Here is a 19,834-nt window from a genome sequence, read left to right as displayed (position 1 = left end):
TGTTAACAAAAGAAGGACGTAGGTTGTAAGTTTTGAGGAAACACTCAATCTAAATTAATTTTTGTGTCAGACAAACAAAACAAGGATATTCACTTTTTTTAATTTTGATTGTCATCAGGGAACTTTCAGAAGGTCAGCTTTAATTTCTGAAATTGTAGAAAGTACTTAGATGGATTTGTCATTTAATCTCATAAATTCAGATGTGTACAAAACATGCCAGTAGACGGTTTAAACTGTTATTTTATGGCAGATAATGAATACAAGATGCTTGAAGTCTCTTTTAGTTATTAGCAATGAGAGCCTGGAACTATTGTTAGAATATATCAACAATGTCTAATTCAATAACAATATACCTGAACGCAAGAACACCCTCCTGTTTTATTTAATTAAAGACTTATGACATCATTACTGATTCAGCAAGTCAGATACCAAATGAATTTTAAAGTTCTGCAGTATTTCACAAGCTGCCTATTGCAGGACATAAAACAGATCTAATCAGAAGAGAGTGCCTCGCTGTTGCCGACAGGTCTACTCCATACCCTCTCATACCACATGAGGTACTGAAAAAGCTCAATATACAAATAATTAGAAAAAATGGTTTCAATACTGATACTTAAAACTTTAGAATATCAGATAAATTTGGTTTGTTTATAGTAAGTCATTATCTGTATTAACTGAGAGAAAACAGCCTTGAATAGCAACATACAGTATGCTAATGTTTGATAGTTGTTTTATCTCTGGATAATGTATAATAATAGGTGTTTCGAGCTATTGCCTCATATGCACAGTGCAGTACAGAAGTGTGCTGTGAAAACAAATATTTAGTAATGTTTGTACATGGTGCGATTTGTCAAAAGCAGAGAAGAGATGTTTGTTTTTTTAATCATGGAAAAAGAACCAATTCTTTTTAGGTTAATGAAGTGTTGCTCAATTGTCACCTGCAGCCCCCCAGAAGGAAGAAAACATTTTGCACCCCCCACCTTTCACCACACACGCTCTTTGGCTGCGTGTGTGTGTGAGAGTGTGTGTGTGTCTGTGAATATCTGTGTATGTGTTACGGGCAATTTGGGACCAAGGTTATGATAGTTTGGGATTTTTCATTAGTTTTTATTTTTATTTAGTTGTAACTCTTTGTTTTCAATTTCAGTTTAGTTTTAATTAGTTTTTAATGCTAGTTTGCTAGTTTAGTTTAGTTTATATTTTTTGAAAATGCTTAGTTTTAGTTTAGTTTTTATTAGTTTTAGTCTTAGTTTTAGTCTTTTTTGGTAGTAAGGGATATTTGTCAGAGATTAAAAAAATTAAGTGCAGTATGTGTTCTGTTTCTTAAGTGAGATGCAAGTAGTATCTTTCTTAAACAAAAACATGAAAAACTCAAAACCCAGTACCTCATTAAGTTAAGCTATCTGACTCCTAACAGTAGTTGTGTCGGGCTGCATCGTGCTGCCTGGCCTGGGGTTAGCTTCTGTTTCGGAGAAAGGAGGCTGGGCGTTCTCCCTTACTTGCTCAGGGTAAGCTAGGTTAGCCTTCTTGTGTGCGCTTTTCAAATGGACTTTAAGATTCGTGGAATTTTTCCCCCTCAGAAAGGTTCCACATATTTTATCATGTTCCACTACAAGGCACTTACTCTTGTCTGAGACACAGTCATAGTCAAAATATTCCCAAATAGGACTCTGGCGCTTTCTCCCTACTTTCGCCGCCATGCCGCCCGACGGAGTGATACTCTGACAAAGACGAAAACTAAGCAAATTTTCTCAATCATTTCAGTTTGTTTTAGTTAGTTTTGTAAACACACAATACAGTTTCAGTTAGTTGTCGTTTTTTTGCAAAGCCTCGTTTTTATTTTTATTTCAGTTAACGAAAATATTTTTACACATTTAGTTTTCGTTATTTCGTTAGTTTTTGTTAACGATTATAACCTTGTTTGGGACCGGCCAATCAACCTGAAGCGCATGCTTTTGGAGGTGGGAGGAAGCCAGAGAACCCGGAGAGAACCCATGCAGACACAGGGAGAGCATGCAAACTCCACACAGAGCGGGACCCGAACCCGGGTCCGCCGTGTTGTGAGGCGACAGCGCTAACCACTGTGCCACCGTGCCGGATGTGGCGGATAGAATTTGGTAATTTTCCAAAACAAAAAACATTGTTTAGATTCAGCTGCATTATGGTACTCATTTTTATTTCATTATATATATTCTTTTAAGTCTCAGGGAAAAGTATTTTGCATTTAGATAGATAGATAGATAGATAGATAGATAGATAGATAGATAGATAGATAGATAGATAGATACTTTATTAATCCCGGAGGAAATTGCATATATCCACTGCTCAGGCATTACATAACAAATAATATTGGATAAACACCAGGAGAAAAAGAAACACTGACATCACAGGACATACCACAAGACATACATTACACTAACAGACAGACACATGCAGGCAGCACTAACAGGACTTATATACTAAACTATAACTAAAATATAAACAGTATAAAATTTAAAAATATTACAGTATTAAAATATAAACAGTATAAAATAAAATCTAAACAGTATAAAATTGAATAAAAATTTAAAACAGTATAAAAAATAAATAAATTATATATATATATATATATATATATATATATATATATATAAACAGTATAAAATTAAAATTAAATTAAATCCATTTTCAACCCCGTGCTGACCTCGCCACCCCCCCCCCCCGTTCCTCCTGAGAGAGTCATTGTACCCCCTGATGGCAAGGGGCACGAAGGAGGACCTCAGCCTCTCTGTGGAGGCGCTGTGTGACAGCAGTCTGCCGCTGAAGGTGCTTCTCTGCTGGGAGAAGGTGGTGTGTAGGGGGTGCCTGGTGTTGTTCATGATTGCCTTAATTTTAGACATGGTCCTGCTCCCCAGAACTGTCTCCACAGAGTCCAGGCTCAGCCCGACCACTGAACCCGCTCTGCGGATGAGTCTGTTCAGACGGTCCATATCTCTTTTCCTGGCCCCCCCACCCCAACACACAATGGCGTATGACAGCACACTGGAGACTACGGACTGATAGAACATGAGAAGGAGCTTAGGACAGATGTTGAAGGAGGCCAGCCTCCTCAGGAAGTACATCCTGCTCTGCCCCTTCTTGTACACACAGTCCGAGTTGAGTGACCAGTCCAGTCTGCTGTCTAGCTCCAGTCCCAGGTACTTATAGTTTCCTACCACCTCTACCTCACTGCCTTTGATGATCACCGGCTGTGGAGAGGGAGGTGCCCGCCGGAAATCCAGAACCATCTCCTTTGTCTTGGAGACGTTGAGCTGGAGCTGGTTCTGTTGGCACCACTCCACGAAGTCAGCCACCAATGCCCTGTACCCCCCCTCATCACCCTCCCGGATACATGCCACTATCGCGGTGTCATCAGAGTACTTCTGTATGTGGCATGTATCAGAGTTGTGCTTGAAGTCTGATGTGTAGAGGGTGAAGAGAATGGGGGATAGAACGGTCCCCTGTGGCGCCCCCGTGCTGCTGGTCACCATAGAAGACAAACAGTCCCCCATACGGACGTACTGGGGTCTGTCCGTTAGGTAGTCCGTGATCCAGCTCACGAGGTAGGGGTCCACAGCCATGGAGGTCAGTTTGTCCTGTAGGAGCCGGGGCTGGATGGTGTTGAAGGCACTCGAAAAGTCGAAGAAGAGCACTCTGACGGCACAGCCCCCGGCGTCCAGGTAGGAGAGTATGCGGTGGAGGAGGTACAACACAGCGTCGTCAACCCCAACCTTGGCCTGATAGGCGAACTGGAGAGGGTCCATTGCACCCTGCACCTGTGGACGCATGAGCTCCAGGACCAGTCGCTCTAGGGTCTTCATTACGTGGGAGGTAAGAGCGACCGGTCGGTGGTCGTTGAGCTCAGTAGGGCGTCCTTTCTTGGGTACAGGGACAATGCAGGAGGTCTTCCACAGTGACGGGACCCTCCCCAGCCGCAGACTGAGGTTGAACAATTGTTGCAGGGGGTCCCCTAGTTCCGAAGCACAGGCTCGGAGGAGTCTTGGGGAGACCTTATCTGGTCCAGCCGCCTTGTAGGGACGGAGCCTCCTCAGCGTTGTCGTAATAGTAATTGCATTTAAATGACCTCAAATGACGATTGTAGATGGAAATTTAATATATAAAGACTTGTGAAAAAGTCAGCTCACGAACATGTTCTCGGAACCATTGTTTTCGTAGGTTGAGGACTACCTTATTGGGTCTGTTGGGGATAACTGGTGCTCATAAGTAGGAACTAATGTTGGCCAGGTTTATGTTTCTGCCCAGAAGCATTAACAGTTGGTATACGATGTTAACTTTTGATCGCGTTAACTGAGAAACTTAAGTGAAATAACAGTAATCAAACAATAATAAAACAGTAATCAAAAAGTAATCAAGCATAAATTGACATCAGCAACTGATGCAGGTGCGTCATTTACTTATGTGTGGTAGAATACTGTTACGTACTGTATGTCTACATGTGTATTTTGTGAGTACTGTGTGTAGATGTGAATGTGCATGTGGGTGTATGTGAGAGAGATGGGTGTGGCGTGTCTGTGTCCTGTGTTTTGTTTTCTCTAGGCCCAGAGCACCCAATCCAGCTCCAGTGCCTGCCTGGAGCTGTCCAACAAGGAGCTTCCAATTTACCTGCTGATCACTCCACCTGCAGCCAGTTACCACAATTACCTAAAATTGCATGTCCCGCCCCAAGCACATCTGATACATACTGTAAGTTCTGTTTGCCATTCAGAGAAAAGCTACATCTGAATCTGTCTCATCTCTAAAAGCCACATCTTGAATCTATGTCACATCTCATCTCAGCTCTCCTTCTGTCTATCTCGGTCTCATGTTGTGTGGTGAGTACTGCCATTTTAGTTTAGTTATCCTTTGTTAGTTATTTGTATGTTGTTAGTCCATGGTCTAGTGGTAGCTAGACAGAGGCCTCTATACATTACCGCACTTAGTATTCCTCTGTCTAGAAACACTACTTAGGAGGATGTTGTCTTTCTATTGTATTTTTGGTCAGTTTCTGACTGTCTCGGTAGTATAGGTAGGCAGGGTTATTATTTTGTTTAGTTACCTGCATTGTTTGTGTTTCTGTTTTAGATTATCTTTGTTAATTTTAACATCCATTGCCCTAGACCATGTGACATCATTTTTAGTTTGGCAGTCTCACCGGTTTTGTGTTCCAGTCTTGTGTTGAAGTATATAAAAACATCCGTTACAACTGAAAAGTCTTTTGTTTGCCCCACTTCATTTCCATTTTCAGCTGCTCTAGTTCCTGTTTACTTAACATCTGGGTTTTTGATTTGTTACTGCCATTTATTCACATACCATAGTCATATTCGGCAGGGTTGTAACAATACCTCCGTGGTTTTATGCTTAGCTTAGTTTGTACACCCCCTCTCGAGGATAAAATTCATTCAGCAGAGGTAGAGATGTAAAAACCAACAAATCAACCCCTGGTTGTACATGTGAAAATGGTATGGCAGTGAACCGTGTTTTCATCTTCTCAGTGTGGAGTTCACTTTTGGATGACACTGTGTAAAGACAGATTGAGGTCACTGCCGAGTCAGGAGCTGTCTAAACAAAACACTGATAGTATGCTGTGTATTTTATCCATTTCTGGACCCACATCTTTGGTGAATGCAGGTTCCTAAACCATAGTTTAGTTTTAGTCAGACTCTGTACAGAAAAAAATCTGCAAGTGTTGTATACTGACCTGATATTGAGACAGGAAATCACCAGCAGTCTTCAATGGGACTGGTTTCATCCGAGGATTACTTCCTCCTCTTACCTAATAAGAGTATTAGTCAAAATAAGAATGGGAACTGTCTTCAGGCATCAATGCCTAGACAGCTTGTAATATCTAATATGAGGAGGCTTTGGACTATTACGCTAAATTTAACATCTAAGCCATGGTTAATAGTAACTTCCTGCACAAAATTGAAAACTACTTTCAGGTTTTGTTTCAGATTTTTCAGTGAGCTAGATTGAAATAAAGACTGATCTGGATCCAAGCTGTATTGGAAGTTTGGACTCTGACTACTGTCTAGTAAATGACCCGACCTTCCTGACATTTTCCTTTATTTTCTTGGGTTTTTCTCGTCCAGGATGAGGTAAATTGATTTATTTTCTTAACAGGTAACAAACGGCATCAGATGTTGTGTTGTCATCTGCTCCAAGTTACCTGTGGCTTTCTTTTATTAGACTGCACAAACTAGTTTTATTTTTGGCAAATGGATGTCTAAATATCTTTGTGAACTGAAGACTGCAGTTTTTCATCTGGAAGTCACTCTTGCCATATTTATTCTACTCAGAACCGTAGCCAGTGTTATCAGTAATTGTTCACTCTAACATTTCCTGGCGATACCAGTGTTAACTGGAGCGAGCAGCCTCAGTGTCCACAAGGCAAACACCACTCAGTCTGTTGACCATATCAACCTGTTTGAAGCTAGGTCACTCAGCCATTGGTAGTCAAATGCATTCAATTGGCCCCACAGAATTAGCGCATGTCAACAATAAGAAACTTAGCCACTGACTCCTTTTCATGCTCTCCATGGTAACAGTGACTACCTGAATGTGGAAAATGGTGTGTGTGTGTGTGTGTGTGTGTGTGTGTGTGTGAGAAACCTGGAATCGCACAGATGCCCCATGTGAATTTGAACCCAGGACCTTCATGCGACAGTGATACCCACTGCACCACATTCACTGTTAAGGTTGGACATGTCACTCACCAAATTTAGGAGTGGATTGACATTTTAATAAACTATTTGTTTGTATATACTATATTGATCCCCTAAGGGAAATTACTTAGTTGCACACTCTTTCACACTGTTGGACCTTGTTCAGACTAGTCGCCTATATCAGATTTTTATCCCATCCAGATTGACGTCGCATATCTCGTGTAGTCTGACCAGTCCCAATCGGATCTTTGCGGGAAGGATAGAAACCACATTCGGGAGGTAGTTTTGTGTCTGATATGGACAGATGTATCTGCAGTCTGAACAGCTCCAAACACTCCAGATAGGAGTGCGATGCGAGAGGAAGGCGCCAGAAGGAAGAGCGTTGTGTATTATGGAGCAATAAAACACGGAAGAAATTGACAATGTCTGCTGTGTGTTTTCTCCACCTCTTAACAGTGATATCGCCAATACGCTTAGGTAACAAAACTTCATGTTCATCCTTGTTGTTGTTGCCGCTGTCACAATTATATAACCTCACACATTACGTGCACTGAAAGACGACTCTGCACTGACGTAGTTACTACGGCAACCTGTCATATCGGCCGACAATGTGGCCCAGTCTGAACAGTTTTCAGCAAGTGTCCAAATGTGATCTTGCTCTGAACAGTCATCCCTAAAAATCAGATATGGAAAGGAAATCTGTTATGCCTGCAGTCTGAACCGGGCCTTAGTTTTTAGACATGCATATGTAAAGTACAGTGTATACAGGTTTTAAAACGCACACAGTTAAGGGGCCTGTAGTCATGCAGTGTGGGGGAGGTAGATTGGCGGGTTCCTGCGTGGTGTGCCCTGATGAGCAAGTTGTAAAGGGGACGGTGCCTTGGTAGTGCTTGGGAGGTAAGCTGACATTTCCCACTATCAGCTCACACTCTGAGGTGACTGGGCAGGAGGGGGAATTGAGCCGCCAATCTTGGAACATTGGACAAGCTGCTCTACCACCCCCTCTGCCACTGCTTTCCCCAAATAAAGGGACAAAGTTTTGATGATTTCAGATACTTTAGGTAGTTTGGGTTTGTTATGAATGTCAAACAACATAACAGGAAAACCGAGCTGCTCAGTTTTTGCCTCAGCTGAGTTTTGGCTACGTCTGTTGTCTAGTTTTCTTTTTTACCAGTCCATCCACTCTGAAAACCTTGTCACTAACTTTGTCATTTAAAGGTCCTGTTTTCTTCAGTGCTGTACTGTTTGATGGGGAAACTGTTAAGTCTCAGTAAAGAGTCTGTCTAGACCTGCTTTTCCTGGAAAGTGTCTTGAGATAACTTGGGGGATTTTACACTATATAAATAATATTACAGGACAGGCACATTGTGTTTATTGGGGTGTGGTGCTGTTAACCTGTCATTTTCCGAGGCCTGACTTATAATTTTTGCGGGACGGATTGAAACCGTAGCCAAATTTACACTATTTTCTAATAGTGTAAATTTGAGAAATACGATACAGGATTTTTGTTCAATACAACATTCCTCATTTTGTCTCAGGTCATTTTTCTCAACTATTTGATAGGACCCTCAAAGTCCTTTCAGTGAAATAGGTTTTTGTGCTTGAGTCAAACCACAAATATTTTATCTGTTTAGCAAATTCTTGTTTGCGTTTGACAGGTATTTGAAATGGCATCTCCTGCCTTTGCACTATGAAGTGAAGGATTTTTCGTCCTTAACATTCAGGTTGTATAACCAGCCGGTGTAGCCGGTTTGGCAGGCGACAGACCATGTTACCCGGTTGTACAGTATGGACAAACAGATAACTGACTGTTGTCATGTCATTTATTCTCTGGTCTGTGGATTGGTATACAAGCCAGCTGCCACCTTCCCACAGAGGCTCCGAGCTGGTTTGAGCTGGTCTTGGAACAAATTTGATTCTGCAGCAAAACCAACCTTCAATATTGCAACGTGATTTTTTGTAGTACAGTAGTCCCATGTTGATTTTGTAATGTCCACAGGTCCAATAGCTGAGGGAACATTGAGCAATACTGTATACCATTAAAAGGACTTAACCCCACAGCCCTGTAGCTCGGCCACCCTTCACTGACCAATCAGCACCCATGCTTTTAGCAGCACTCCTGTGGGCTGCTCTGGGTAAACACAAGTGTCTGCCTCAATGTTTGTCAACCCAGTTGCCTAACCATTTGTCAGTCGTCAGAAGGCATCTGGGCAGCTGTGATGTATCTGACCCCAGTGAACATAAAAAATAACATTCAATCACCCCAATGCCTTCCTCAGCCTGAAAAAGCCCTGCTGAGTGATCACAGGATGTGAGCTTATTGTTTATTATTTTCTCCAGAGTTTTAACACCATAAAACTCGAGTATGAGGTTGAAAACTAGTTCCACCTCCAAGTCTAATTCCCTTGGGCCCCCTCCTCTTTTCCAGCCTCCCTTCTCCAGGGACGTCACTCCTCCAGCTGCAGTGGGACTGGAAGTTGAGTCTTGTGGCAATGTGAGGGCAGTTCCTGTGAAGAAACTGGCATAAAAGCTCTGCTTTGCTCAGCGTGCATACCAAACTATGAATGCGTGTTGAGCACAGTGCTTGCTTCAGGAAAACTTGAAGACAGCAGTTCATGGGATCAGTGGATGTAAACTGACTTTCACCTGTGCTTCATGTGTAGCTGATCTGCTGTAGATCAGACGCAACTCGCAAGGAACACTGTCACTCTTGTCTCTGGCTGAACTCGGACCAATCACATTCAGACAAGAACATTCTTAGCAGGTAGGTGCGTGTAGCTTCAGTCTTGTATGTGGACTTAATGTAGAACATGAAATGCTGAATGGAGTCAGAAGTGAAAGAAAAATGCAATTTTTTTTTCCCCGATATGGTCCAGATGCTATTATTGATGTAAAAATGCTTATGTAATAATGAATACAGTAATTAACATCTGCAAAATAGTTCACCTTCCAGATTCCCTTGGGTTTTTTTTTGTACTTTCTGATCTTCACTTTTAAGCCACTGTACTTGAGGCAATACAGCCAACATTGTAATGTTTATGAATTGTCACATCAAAACCCAGCTCACTGGGGAGGACATTTCAACAGATCAATGCATATTCTGATGGTTGTCAGTGTTACTTTATGGTCAAGATACTCAGATTTCTGTCCCCATGAGGAGGGCTGAACATCAAAAGCAAGCTTTAGAACTGCTCCTCTTTTGTAATATCACATTCACTGAAATACTTCACAAAAGACTACGGCAATCCTGATAATGAAAAGAGACACTTTTAGAGACAAGACAATGTTTGTCTTTTTAATGTATTGAGGAAAAAAGTTACTGGAATGTCTATTGTGTCAGTGGTATGTTAATGGTCACATGTGAATGCACCTCTTTCAGGGTGATGATTGGTACCATGACCTCAAACAAAAGACTTTAGCTAGACATTACAGTACTGTATAATTATTTAAATGCTTGGCAGCATTTGTAAAATGCACGTCATAACTCATAGGGTTATTGTCCATGGCAAAGTGTAAATTACACAACAGCCATGTACTGGAGAGAAGTCATTTGGTATAATGCCCATATTTATCAACTGTCTTAAAATTTAGTGGTGACTTTCAGTGTCCATTCTGTCACATCCTGGTTGAAAACTGCTTTTACCTGGTCTTTCCAAACCTCTTCGATCAGTGACTATTACATTCTGACTAATACCTAATAACTATTCCACTAAGCTTTTTTTTTGTCATTTGACTTGTTGGATTCTCGTGAACTGTAATTTTTTTCTTGTTATATTTTTAGTGTGACAGATAAGTGACAGTAGATGGATGTAAGACACTAAATATTTCCAGTGTGGTGATCAGTTTTCCCTGGTTGACAAACTATGCAATTTCCTCCGGGATTAATAAAGTATCTATCTATCTATGGACTGGGCTTTTGTTTTCTCATAATGATACTTGACTATATTTCTGAATCGAATTTAATCTGAGATACTGAGAGGTCTGTGGGGTCGTGTTGTGTCCCTCGGTAATTATCAGTTCAGTGAGAAGTTTTTATCTTTTTTCAGTGAAATGCATTTATGGTGGAAGATTTCAGGAGGATTTCATGCTTGTTGTTCCTTTCAGTAGTCCTTACCCGCCATTTTGGACCTCACATATGTAACTGACTGTTCAACATTGTTCAATAGTTCAGGCTGCTTAACCTGAATGTGACAGAGCAGACATTTGGTCTCACATTCTTGTACCAGCTGTTGATTTGAAAAGTGCAAACACTATTGCTGTAATGATAAAGGACAGTTGTAACAACTCATATTTCCCCCTCTTTCACTTTTGACTCTTACGTCTCAACTTTAGAGATGTGAAAAATTTCCACTCCGACCTTCTCTCCCACAAATCATTTCTAGTATCTTATCTATCAAATTTTGTTCCAGTCTTAATTTAAATTTGTGTCTTGGCAAAGAGTAAAATGCCTCATCCCATAAATTAATTGCACAAGTAATTTCGGTGTCTTCCCTCCGACAGAAGACTTCAACATGCTGGAGAGGATCCTATTTTTCGGACGCTCCTTATTGCGCAGGAAAGTGGTTGACCTGAGTACCCTGGAGGACTCGAAGTTGTGCCGCTGCCTGGGAATCGCTGACCTCATTGCCCTCGGTGTGGGCAGCACACTGGGTGCCGGGGTCTATGTCCTGGCCGGTGAGGTGGCTAAGGGCGACTCGGGCCCCAGTATTGTTGTCTCATTCCTAATTGCTGCCATTGCTTCCGTCATGGCCGGCCTTTGCTATGCTGAGTTTGGTGCCCGTGTTCCCAAAACCGGCTCAGCTTATCTTTATAGCTACGTTACTGTTGGGGAGATCTGGGCCTTCATCACTGGTTGGAACCTCATCCTCTCCTACGTGATTGGTGAGCTAGTGATGATCTTTGAAACGTATGTAATGTAAAGGAGCTCCTAATTCTTCATGCTCTCCGTTCATTGGTTTGTCGCAGGTACTTCATCCGTAGCGAGGGCTTGGAGTGCCACGTTTGATGAAATAATAGGAGGACACATAGAGACATTTTGTAAAACCTACTTTCCCATGAACTCCCCTGGTTTGGCTCAATATCCAGACTTCTTTGCGGTCTTCCTGATTCTCCTGCTTTCCGGTAAGTCTCCAAGTAAATGATGAAAATCATAAAATCTAAGTTGATATCTCTGTAGAGGGTCAACAGGTCAGAGCAAAACTTTCATTTCCTGTCATACCACCAACTTTCAACAGGCAAAGCCGACATTCATTAAAAGGTGAGAGTAGTTTGAATTTAAATGCAGGCACATGATCACCGTTTCCTTTACCAGGCTTGGTGGTGATCCTTCCAGTTTTCAGTGATACCACAGCTGGGCACTACCCTCTGCAAATACGGATTCTTCAGTCAGCTGAGGATTTAGTAGTCTGGATCTGTTGGGAATGTGGAAATGACTATATTCGTTGGGTGAAATGGGATTGATATAATAGTAATATAAGCAATGGGTTGCTTGTAGATATTTCATTTAGCATCACTTTCAGATTAGAAATGTGATTTTTCCCAGTTTAGTTTATGAACAAATGTAAGCAATGCTAGCATGCTACATGCTGAGCTAGAAAGCATTTTGTCAGAGGTCGCTAAAAACTGAAAATACTGCGGTTTTCACACTTAGAAGCTCTACCTTTAGTACAGCCTCACATTCTCATATTTTAGCAGCTAAAATTCAAGTGTCAAGTGTTCTTTGAACGGCAACATGCTCAGAATGAACGCAGTATCAGTCAAGCATTTTTTTCAATTTATTTTTTGGTCAGTAGACACTAGTGAAGAATAATTAATATATAATGATGGGGATACAGGCAGGCTAACTGTGGGCTTTGATGATTGATTACATGACAAAATATTTATTTGAACAATGCTGGTATGTGAGCTACAACCCAACAAACTTCGTACGACTAAACCATGGCACCTTCTCGTAGGACTCTTGTCGTTTGGAGTGAAGGAGTCGGCCTGGGTCACCAAGATCTTCACTTCCATCAATGTTCTCGTGCTTTTGTTTGTCATCATCTCTGGCTTTGTCAAAGGAGACACACAAAACTGGCAAATTACTGAAGACTCCCTTATAAACCTCACCATAGCTGCAAGGTGATTGGTCCATTTCAGTTTAACGTCTCCATCAGCGTGCCTGTTTGTTCGTGATCTGAGTGGCTGAAAGAGGTCTGCCTGACACAGATCTCTCTTCCTTAGGTGTTGTATTGACAGTGTCTCTCTTTCAGGAACTTGTCAGTGACGGCCAATGTGAGCAGCGACTTTGGTGTTGGAGGATTCATGCCTTACGGCTTCAGTGGGACTTTAGCTGGAGCTGCTACTTGCTTTTATGCATTTGTTGGATTTGACTGCATTGCAACTACAGGTTAGCAAGTAGCAGGATGTGATTTCTATGATTTCAGTTAAAAATGAACGTGAAGGTGTTTTTGTTGGTGCATCGCAGGGGAGGAGGTGAGGAACCCCCAGAGAGCCATTCCCATCGGCATCGTGGTGTCACTGACCGTGTGTTTCCTGGCGTACTTCGGAGTGTCAGCTGCCCTCACGCTGATGATGCCCTACTATCTGCTGGATGAGAAGAGCCCTCTGCCCATGGCCTTTGAATATGTGGGCTGGGAACCTGCCAAATATGTGGTGGCAGCAGGTTCATTATGTGCCCTCTCTACCAGGTAACCCCCAGATGTGCTTTTGTAAGATGACCTGAGGACAGAATATCAACATTTAGTGTAGAAGAAACAAATAAAATAAATGTGATGCTTTTGTTGCTCCCATTTTTCATGAGTTCAAGTAAAAAAAGTGACTTTTATGCAGAAAAATATAATTTCAAACAAAACATTTAGTTATGTTTATGAACATTTACACCTTGCAAAGTTAATCCAACGCAAGTGAGACATGTCAGTAGATTGAATAAATAAACATGTCTATGACACAGACTTTTGTAAGATAAAATGATAAAGAGTTTTCTCTGCAGTTTGGCACGTCTCACCTGCCAAGTGGATGGGTTACTGGAGCAAAGGAGAGGTGCGCCAGTAATCTGGAGTGTCAACAAATCTCATTTCAATTGAGCATTATGTTTTCTGCGTAAGTAAAAGTCTCATTTTTCTCCAGCTTGTGAAAAATGGGAGAAAAGGGTTGTGTTCAATAATAGATTTAAGTATTTGACTTAAGTGGCTTTTTCATATGACTGACTCACAGGAACAAAAAAATGTGTTCTTGGTAAAAGAGATCTGATCAAAAAACTGACAGCATCTCTGTCTATGTCTTATTGGATTGATTTCTGGTCTTTATTGGCTAACATCAGGCGCAGGGCTTGGTTTTCATGTCTGCTTTAGTTCAGACGTCTGCATGTCTGTAATTCACTCGTTATCCTGTCAATGTTACAAATCAGGTGTTCAAGTCTTCTTCAAAGTGATATATGGGTGTGACATAAGTCTGTCTTTCTTCCCTGAAGGCTATCAAAATAGACTTGGTCATTTTCACCAATCACATAATTGAAAGCAGCAGCAGCAACGTATTGTATTTTACTCCATTCACTGAGGCTGAAGTAAATGAAAAAGATGATTCTATTTGATAAATGCCGACAGAAAAGAAAGACTGTCTGACTTTCATCATGCTGTAAATCTGTGTGTGTGTCCACTAATGTGTTGATTTTGCATGTCTCTTGCCGTTTCATGCAGTCTGCTCGGCTCCATTTTCCCCATGCCTCGTGTAATCTATGCTATGGCAGAGGATGGGGTGCTTTTCAAAGTCTTAGCCCGAATCAATCCTAAGACGAAGACCCCACTTATTGCCACTATGACTTCAGGTGTAGTAGCAGGTGAGATTGCAGTGAGATCACTCCTGCTAATACTTCTCCACTAGTCAGCGGTAAAAGACAAAGACGCAGACATCATGATTATGTCGTTCTTCTCCCCTTTAAATCAGCACACCCAGTTATCTGTAATCAACCCACTTTCAGGAGCTTTTCCCTCTGTAAACTTGTGATTCTGTCACAGTTGTGCAGGTGTTTTTGCTTTCGTTCCCAATCTGCCCTTAACCATGAACCCTCTTCTGCCTAGCCTGTTGGGTGCCATGTTCCCTCTGCCACGCATTCTCTTTGCCATGGCACGAGACGGTATTCTGTTCAAATTTATGTCCAAAGTGAGTAAACACCAGTCGCCGGTGGCTGCCACCATAGCAGCAGGTACCATTGCGGGTAAGCTGCCGAGATCAGGACGTTAACCACTGGGGTTGTGTCGTGGTGGGGGTTCTGTGTGTGTACATGTGGTTGTGGCTGCATGTTAAACCAGGTGTTTCCAGAGGGAAGTGAGAAAATAATGCAGGGGATGCGCTGTCGCTATTGGTGTTTTGACTGTTTTTAGCATATATCGATTGTTCTGTGTGTAACTTTAAAGCATTTAAAAGTTTTTAAGTTCTGCTGCAGTCGTATTGTTATTCAGACGATAACAGACTTTGCATGCTTTGTTTTCATTGTTTTCAGTATATATAAACTTTTAATCAAATGTATATGTTGCTGTTTTTACAAATCCTTATGATTTTTGTTTGGACAATTTCCATGGCGACAGTTTGGAATTTCACTTGGCCTCAAAAGAGAGTAAGGGTTGTTTCCCAAAGCATTTTGGGGCCAATTGAGAGTGCTGGTTAGATAACAATCTCATGTCAGATTTAAAATTAGCACAGAGACATGTAACCTAAAGACTTTCATTTGAACTCAAACACTGGAAAAAAATATCATGCATAAAAAAGTATTTGCAAACTAGTCTTTAGGTTTACATTTAGTCAAAACACCAGCATTTTAATTCCACCTCTTTGAATGTTGTGTTTGTTGCTGTCTTGTTGCGGTGGTGTATTCCAGTGTGTGTCTGTGGGTGGAGCTCTCACTCTCGGGATGCACTGAAACTTTTCTTTGCATCACACTTTCCAGTTAGTTTTAAAAGTCACGGTGTTTGTCTTACTTCACTCCTGCAACCACAGAAAGCTCATGTTGGTTCCTGCTGCCAGTGTTCCCCCCCCTCTATTCAAGAACCACATGATACTTAAGTGCTGATCAGAGATGATGTCCCCATCCTTGTTAATTTCCAAAACATGTTTTTTATACTTCAGTAGTAATATAAAACTGTTTCTAGCCAGGCATTTTGATAAATATATCAGTGGGAGATTGCTATAATTGTTGTGGGGTCAATAAACGACACTCTTAAGAGTATGAGTGGGTGCACACATACAGTACCTGCAAATGGATGAGTGTGTAACATTAATGGTCTCATCATCACTAAGAACATACAGCACTAGTCCTACACAGACCATAGAACCTCCAACTGAATTAGTAGAATTCTGCACGGCGCTTTCTTTGTTATTCTTCTATTATTGTAATGTTGTGAGGAGGAACAGAGTTTGATCTGTGCTGCTGAGATCAGCTTAACACTGGAGTCTGGTCCTGAGATACAAGAGGGAGATCTTCACAGTATTTCCACATCAACATTAGGAAAAGAAAAGCCGTCATTACAGCTGTTGGCATGCAGAAACGTTCACCTCGTTTGTGTTTTTTTTTTGTAGGGAAAACACATCTGCATGAGATTTAATTGACAGCAGTTGTGTGCTTTGGTTTGAGGAAAGCATCCTTTCCATTTATAATTTTTTGTGCTGCTGTATCTGGTAGTAAATGAATGCTTTCATATCATTTGTGATGACTAGACCAGTAATGATCACCTTTTTCTTGTGAACCGGTGATATTTTGCGTTAACTGTGATCTTTGCTTACCTCAGCCGTCATGGCTTTCCTGTTTGACCTGAAAGCGCTGGTGGACATGATGTCCATTGGAACTCTGCTGGCCTACTCGCTGGTAGCTGTGTGCGTGCTGATTCTCAGGTGGGTACATTTATAACTATCCCCATTAACATTTGAAAGAAAGCTTATTTGTGCAAACCTGGAAGACAGCATCACTTACAGCCCTTCAGAAAGCGGGCGTTGCATACGCCTCACGCTATTGCATCACACTAGTGATGTAAGAGCCGTGAATGCCCCCACTGTATGAATGTGAATTGGCTACTTGAGTGAATGGTGTTTACTGAACTTTTCAGTGCTGTGGTACACCTCTTCTGGCTGCGCCAAGGTGACTCATCACAAACAAAGGCACTGTGTTTGCTCCCTGGTCTGAATTGGATTTATAGGCCTTGACTTTCCAAACCACCTTCACTATTTCAGTGAAGCAATCTTTATAACGGACGTACTTATATAAACTATATTTAACTAAAGAACACAGAGTTATGGCTGTTAAAGGCAGACTCCTGACCTTGATGTGTTTATGAACCAGGTACCAACCAGATGGTGTCCTGGAGCGGCGATCCCGCACCGGGGAGAAGGACTATCTGTCCTCTGAGGGGAGCGAATCGGACCTGACAGAGTCCGAGTCGCACCTCAACATGCTGAAGGGTAACAGCTCCACCCTGCAGACCATCCTACACCCTCCTGCCTCCCCCTCTGAGCATTCCTCCAGCGTCGTCAACATGTCCATCTGTGTGCTCAGTAAGCAGGCCCCGGTTACATCTTTACACCAACTCCAACTAGAGGTGTGAGAATTAAGTGTATGTTTTCACATCACAGTACTGGAAGTGTGTGTGCTCAGCTATCTCACCACATACCACAACAAATCCATCGTTGGTATGGAAGTGTGGCTCCTAGCTTTGCTCTCAGTGTGTCTGCTCATCTTCATTGGCTGCATCGTCATGATCTGCAGGCAGCCTCAGACCAGCAAGAAGGTTTCCTTCATGGTAAACAGAGCCCACCGACGTCACATTAATCCCTGCGGTTTCAAATAATCCATTACAAAATGTTTGTTGTTGTGTGGTGTCCTTACAGGTTCCTCTTCTGCCCTTTCTACCCATTCTGAGCGTATTTGTCAATATTTACCTCATGGTTCAGCTGAGTGGAGATACGTGGATACGCTTCTCTGTGTGGATGGCCGTGGGTGAGACTTTGAGCATTTGAACATTCTAAACGGTTAGATTACCCATTGTGAAAGGAGGACAAATTCAAGTTCAGGATGAATGTAAACTTCACAAATCGATAAATTTCCACCGTTATCTTCTAAACAAACCATATACAGCAACTAAAGAAGTAGCGAATCTCCTTTAGAAGTTTTCCACCAGTTACTGTCCACCAATCGTGTGGAGGGACAGGTGCATTAAAAGCAAAAGAGAAAGAAACGTAACAAATAAATTAAGTGGTAAGCAGACTTCAAATTTTAGTTAGGCCAACCTTCTCCTGGCTATTGATTTGAACTTTTTTTTTTTTTGTCCAGGCTTCATGATCTACTTTGGTTACGGCATGTGGCACAGTGTGGAACGCCAGCACCAACTCCAAAATCCAGCAAACATCAGAACCCAGAAAAACCACAAAGGCCAGAAAGATGCAGAAGGAAAAGACCAGGAGCGTTTCATCTGCCCAGAGAAGACCAGCCGGTTTTAAAGTTTAGCAGCTCGTTCACAGACTCTAATGCAACAGATGTATAAAAGCACACCGCAAACGCTGCCTTCATACACCTGTTTATAAAGCTTCTGTGAGGACAGTCAATTTTCCGTATTGGTGGCAAAATGAAATGCTGCTCTATCACTGTAATGGAAGAAAATACTGTAGGTCACACCGTGCTTCATGAACAGCATGGAGAGTGGAAAGGACAGGTAACACACTGGAAAAAAAGATTTGATTTCTCACAACTCAGAAGTAGTCGATGCCAAAACTACAATAAAGCTTTTCTGTTTTTTCATGACGTCCTAGTGCTTCACACATTTACATTGAAGGTTCATTTTTAAATGTGAAGACAACGTAATCAGTGTTCTCCATTACATTGAAAGTCTGATTTTCATAAGTGTTCATATTGTGGTGAAAGCACTCATTCATCTCTGACATTTGTGAATTATTCTGAATAAGGACCATCGTTTGGTTTAAGATGTCATGACAGTTATAAAATGTAAATATTGTAATGTTAAGTAACTAATCTGTGCATGTTTGTTAAATGCTCATTTCTTTACAAAAAGATAAAGACAGCACCAAATTTAGATCAATATCCTTTATGTCAAATATTTTTTTGTTGACACTTTATATCATGTTTTGACTTGTTGTAATGATGTGAAAGTAGACCAGTGAGTCTCCTTCACTTTTTCATCATCTATAGCTTTCATATCTATGAACTCTTGGAGACTGAATGAGGAGTTCATGGGTTGTAACAGAACTCTCAGAAAATATAAGATTTTTTTTTGCAACTATATTTGAGTTTGCTTTCCTCTTTCTCCATTTTGTGTTAGTTTGTTGACAGACATGTTGATGTTCATGCCATCCATGAATTTATTGTCACTCAACACAGATAACCAAAACGCACTGCCTAGTAAGACATAGTAAACAAGAATGTGATCACTTGATAATTTTTTGACGCACATGATGCAACTTGTTTAAAAAGCTCAAACATTTAGAACATTCAGTATTTGTATACTTCACCCATCCAGATTTTGTTATATTCACCAGTTTGTTTTTTCTGTATGATAATTTACTTGTACTGCAGGTGTTTGGTCATCTGATGTGGAGAAACTGAAACCACATCACAAGTATACGGTCTTCTAGTGATGGTAACAGATAAGAAACCATTGTTTCAACTTGTAGCATCACTTTTATTTTACTGACAAATGTACTGTCCAGTCGGGCTATGTTTGGTGTTTCCATTAAATGTGGTTGAATCGAAGAACGGGTTCATTTTATTGCATATAACGCCACCACGTGGCCTTTATGAAGCATTACCTGGTGTCTGTTCCACCTTCCACACAGCATCATCAATAAGATAGAAGCAACACGTCTGAGTGATTGACACTCAATCAGACACGCCCCCTGGCCCCGATTGGTGCTCCTCATTCAGACTTTTCTGGGGTCATTATTACCTCCACTAATGAAAAGAGGTAATAATGACCAACCACTAATCTTTTGATAAAGAGGTGGATTAATGATTTTGTGTGTCTGTCTGTGTCTCTCATATATATATATATATATATATATATATATATTTATATATATATATATATATATATATATATATACACACACACACACACACACCACCTCATTGAATAGGAAGGTGTGTCCAAACTGGT

The 19,834-nt window shown here is 41.3% G+C and overlaps 1 protein-coding gene across 6 annotated transcripts; it reads left to right on the top strand.

The window, feature by feature from the left end:
- Positions 1-4,203: 4,203 nt before the first annotated feature.
- Positions 4,204-19,451, top strand: slc7a2 (solute carrier family 7 member 2). 6 transcript variants are annotated; one of them, XM_068325281.1, is made up of 14 exons: positions 4,204-4,722; positions 9,109-9,174; positions 9,344-9,444; positions 11,181-11,561; positions 11,646-11,801; positions 12,635-12,800; positions 12,932-13,068; positions 13,147-13,369; positions 14,378-14,517; positions 16,463-16,565; positions 17,011-17,222; positions 17,301-17,467; positions 17,556-17,664; positions 17,998-19,451. In XM_068325281.1, the coding sequence occupies exons 4-14, from the start codon at positions 11,192-11,194 to the stop codon at positions 18,162-18,164; spliced, it is 1,950 nt and encodes a 649-aa protein (XP_068181382.1). In that variant the 5' UTR covers positions 4,204-4,722; positions 9,109-9,174; positions 9,344-9,444; positions 11,181-11,191; the 3' UTR covers positions 18,165-19,451. The 6 variants fall into 6 exon arrangements, with proteins under 6 accessions (XP_068181382.1, XP_068181383.1, XP_068181384.1 ...); XM_068325282.1 differs by lacking the exon at positions 9,109-9,174; XM_068325283.1 differs by having other exon boundaries at positions 9,109-9,444; positions 11,184-11,561.
- Positions 19,452-19,834: the final 383 nt, after the last annotated feature.

The sequence above is a fragment of the Antennarius striatus genome, chromosome 10, assembly GCF_040054535.1.
Source record: "Antennarius striatus isolate MH-2024 chromosome 10, ASM4005453v1, whole genome shotgun sequence".
NCBI classification, from domain to species: Eukaryota; Metazoa; Chordata; class Actinopteri; order Lophiiformes; family Antennariidae; genus Antennarius; species Antennarius striatus.
Note: the sequence above shows the minus strand (reverse complement) of the source record. Positions and strands in the feature narration are given on the sequence as shown.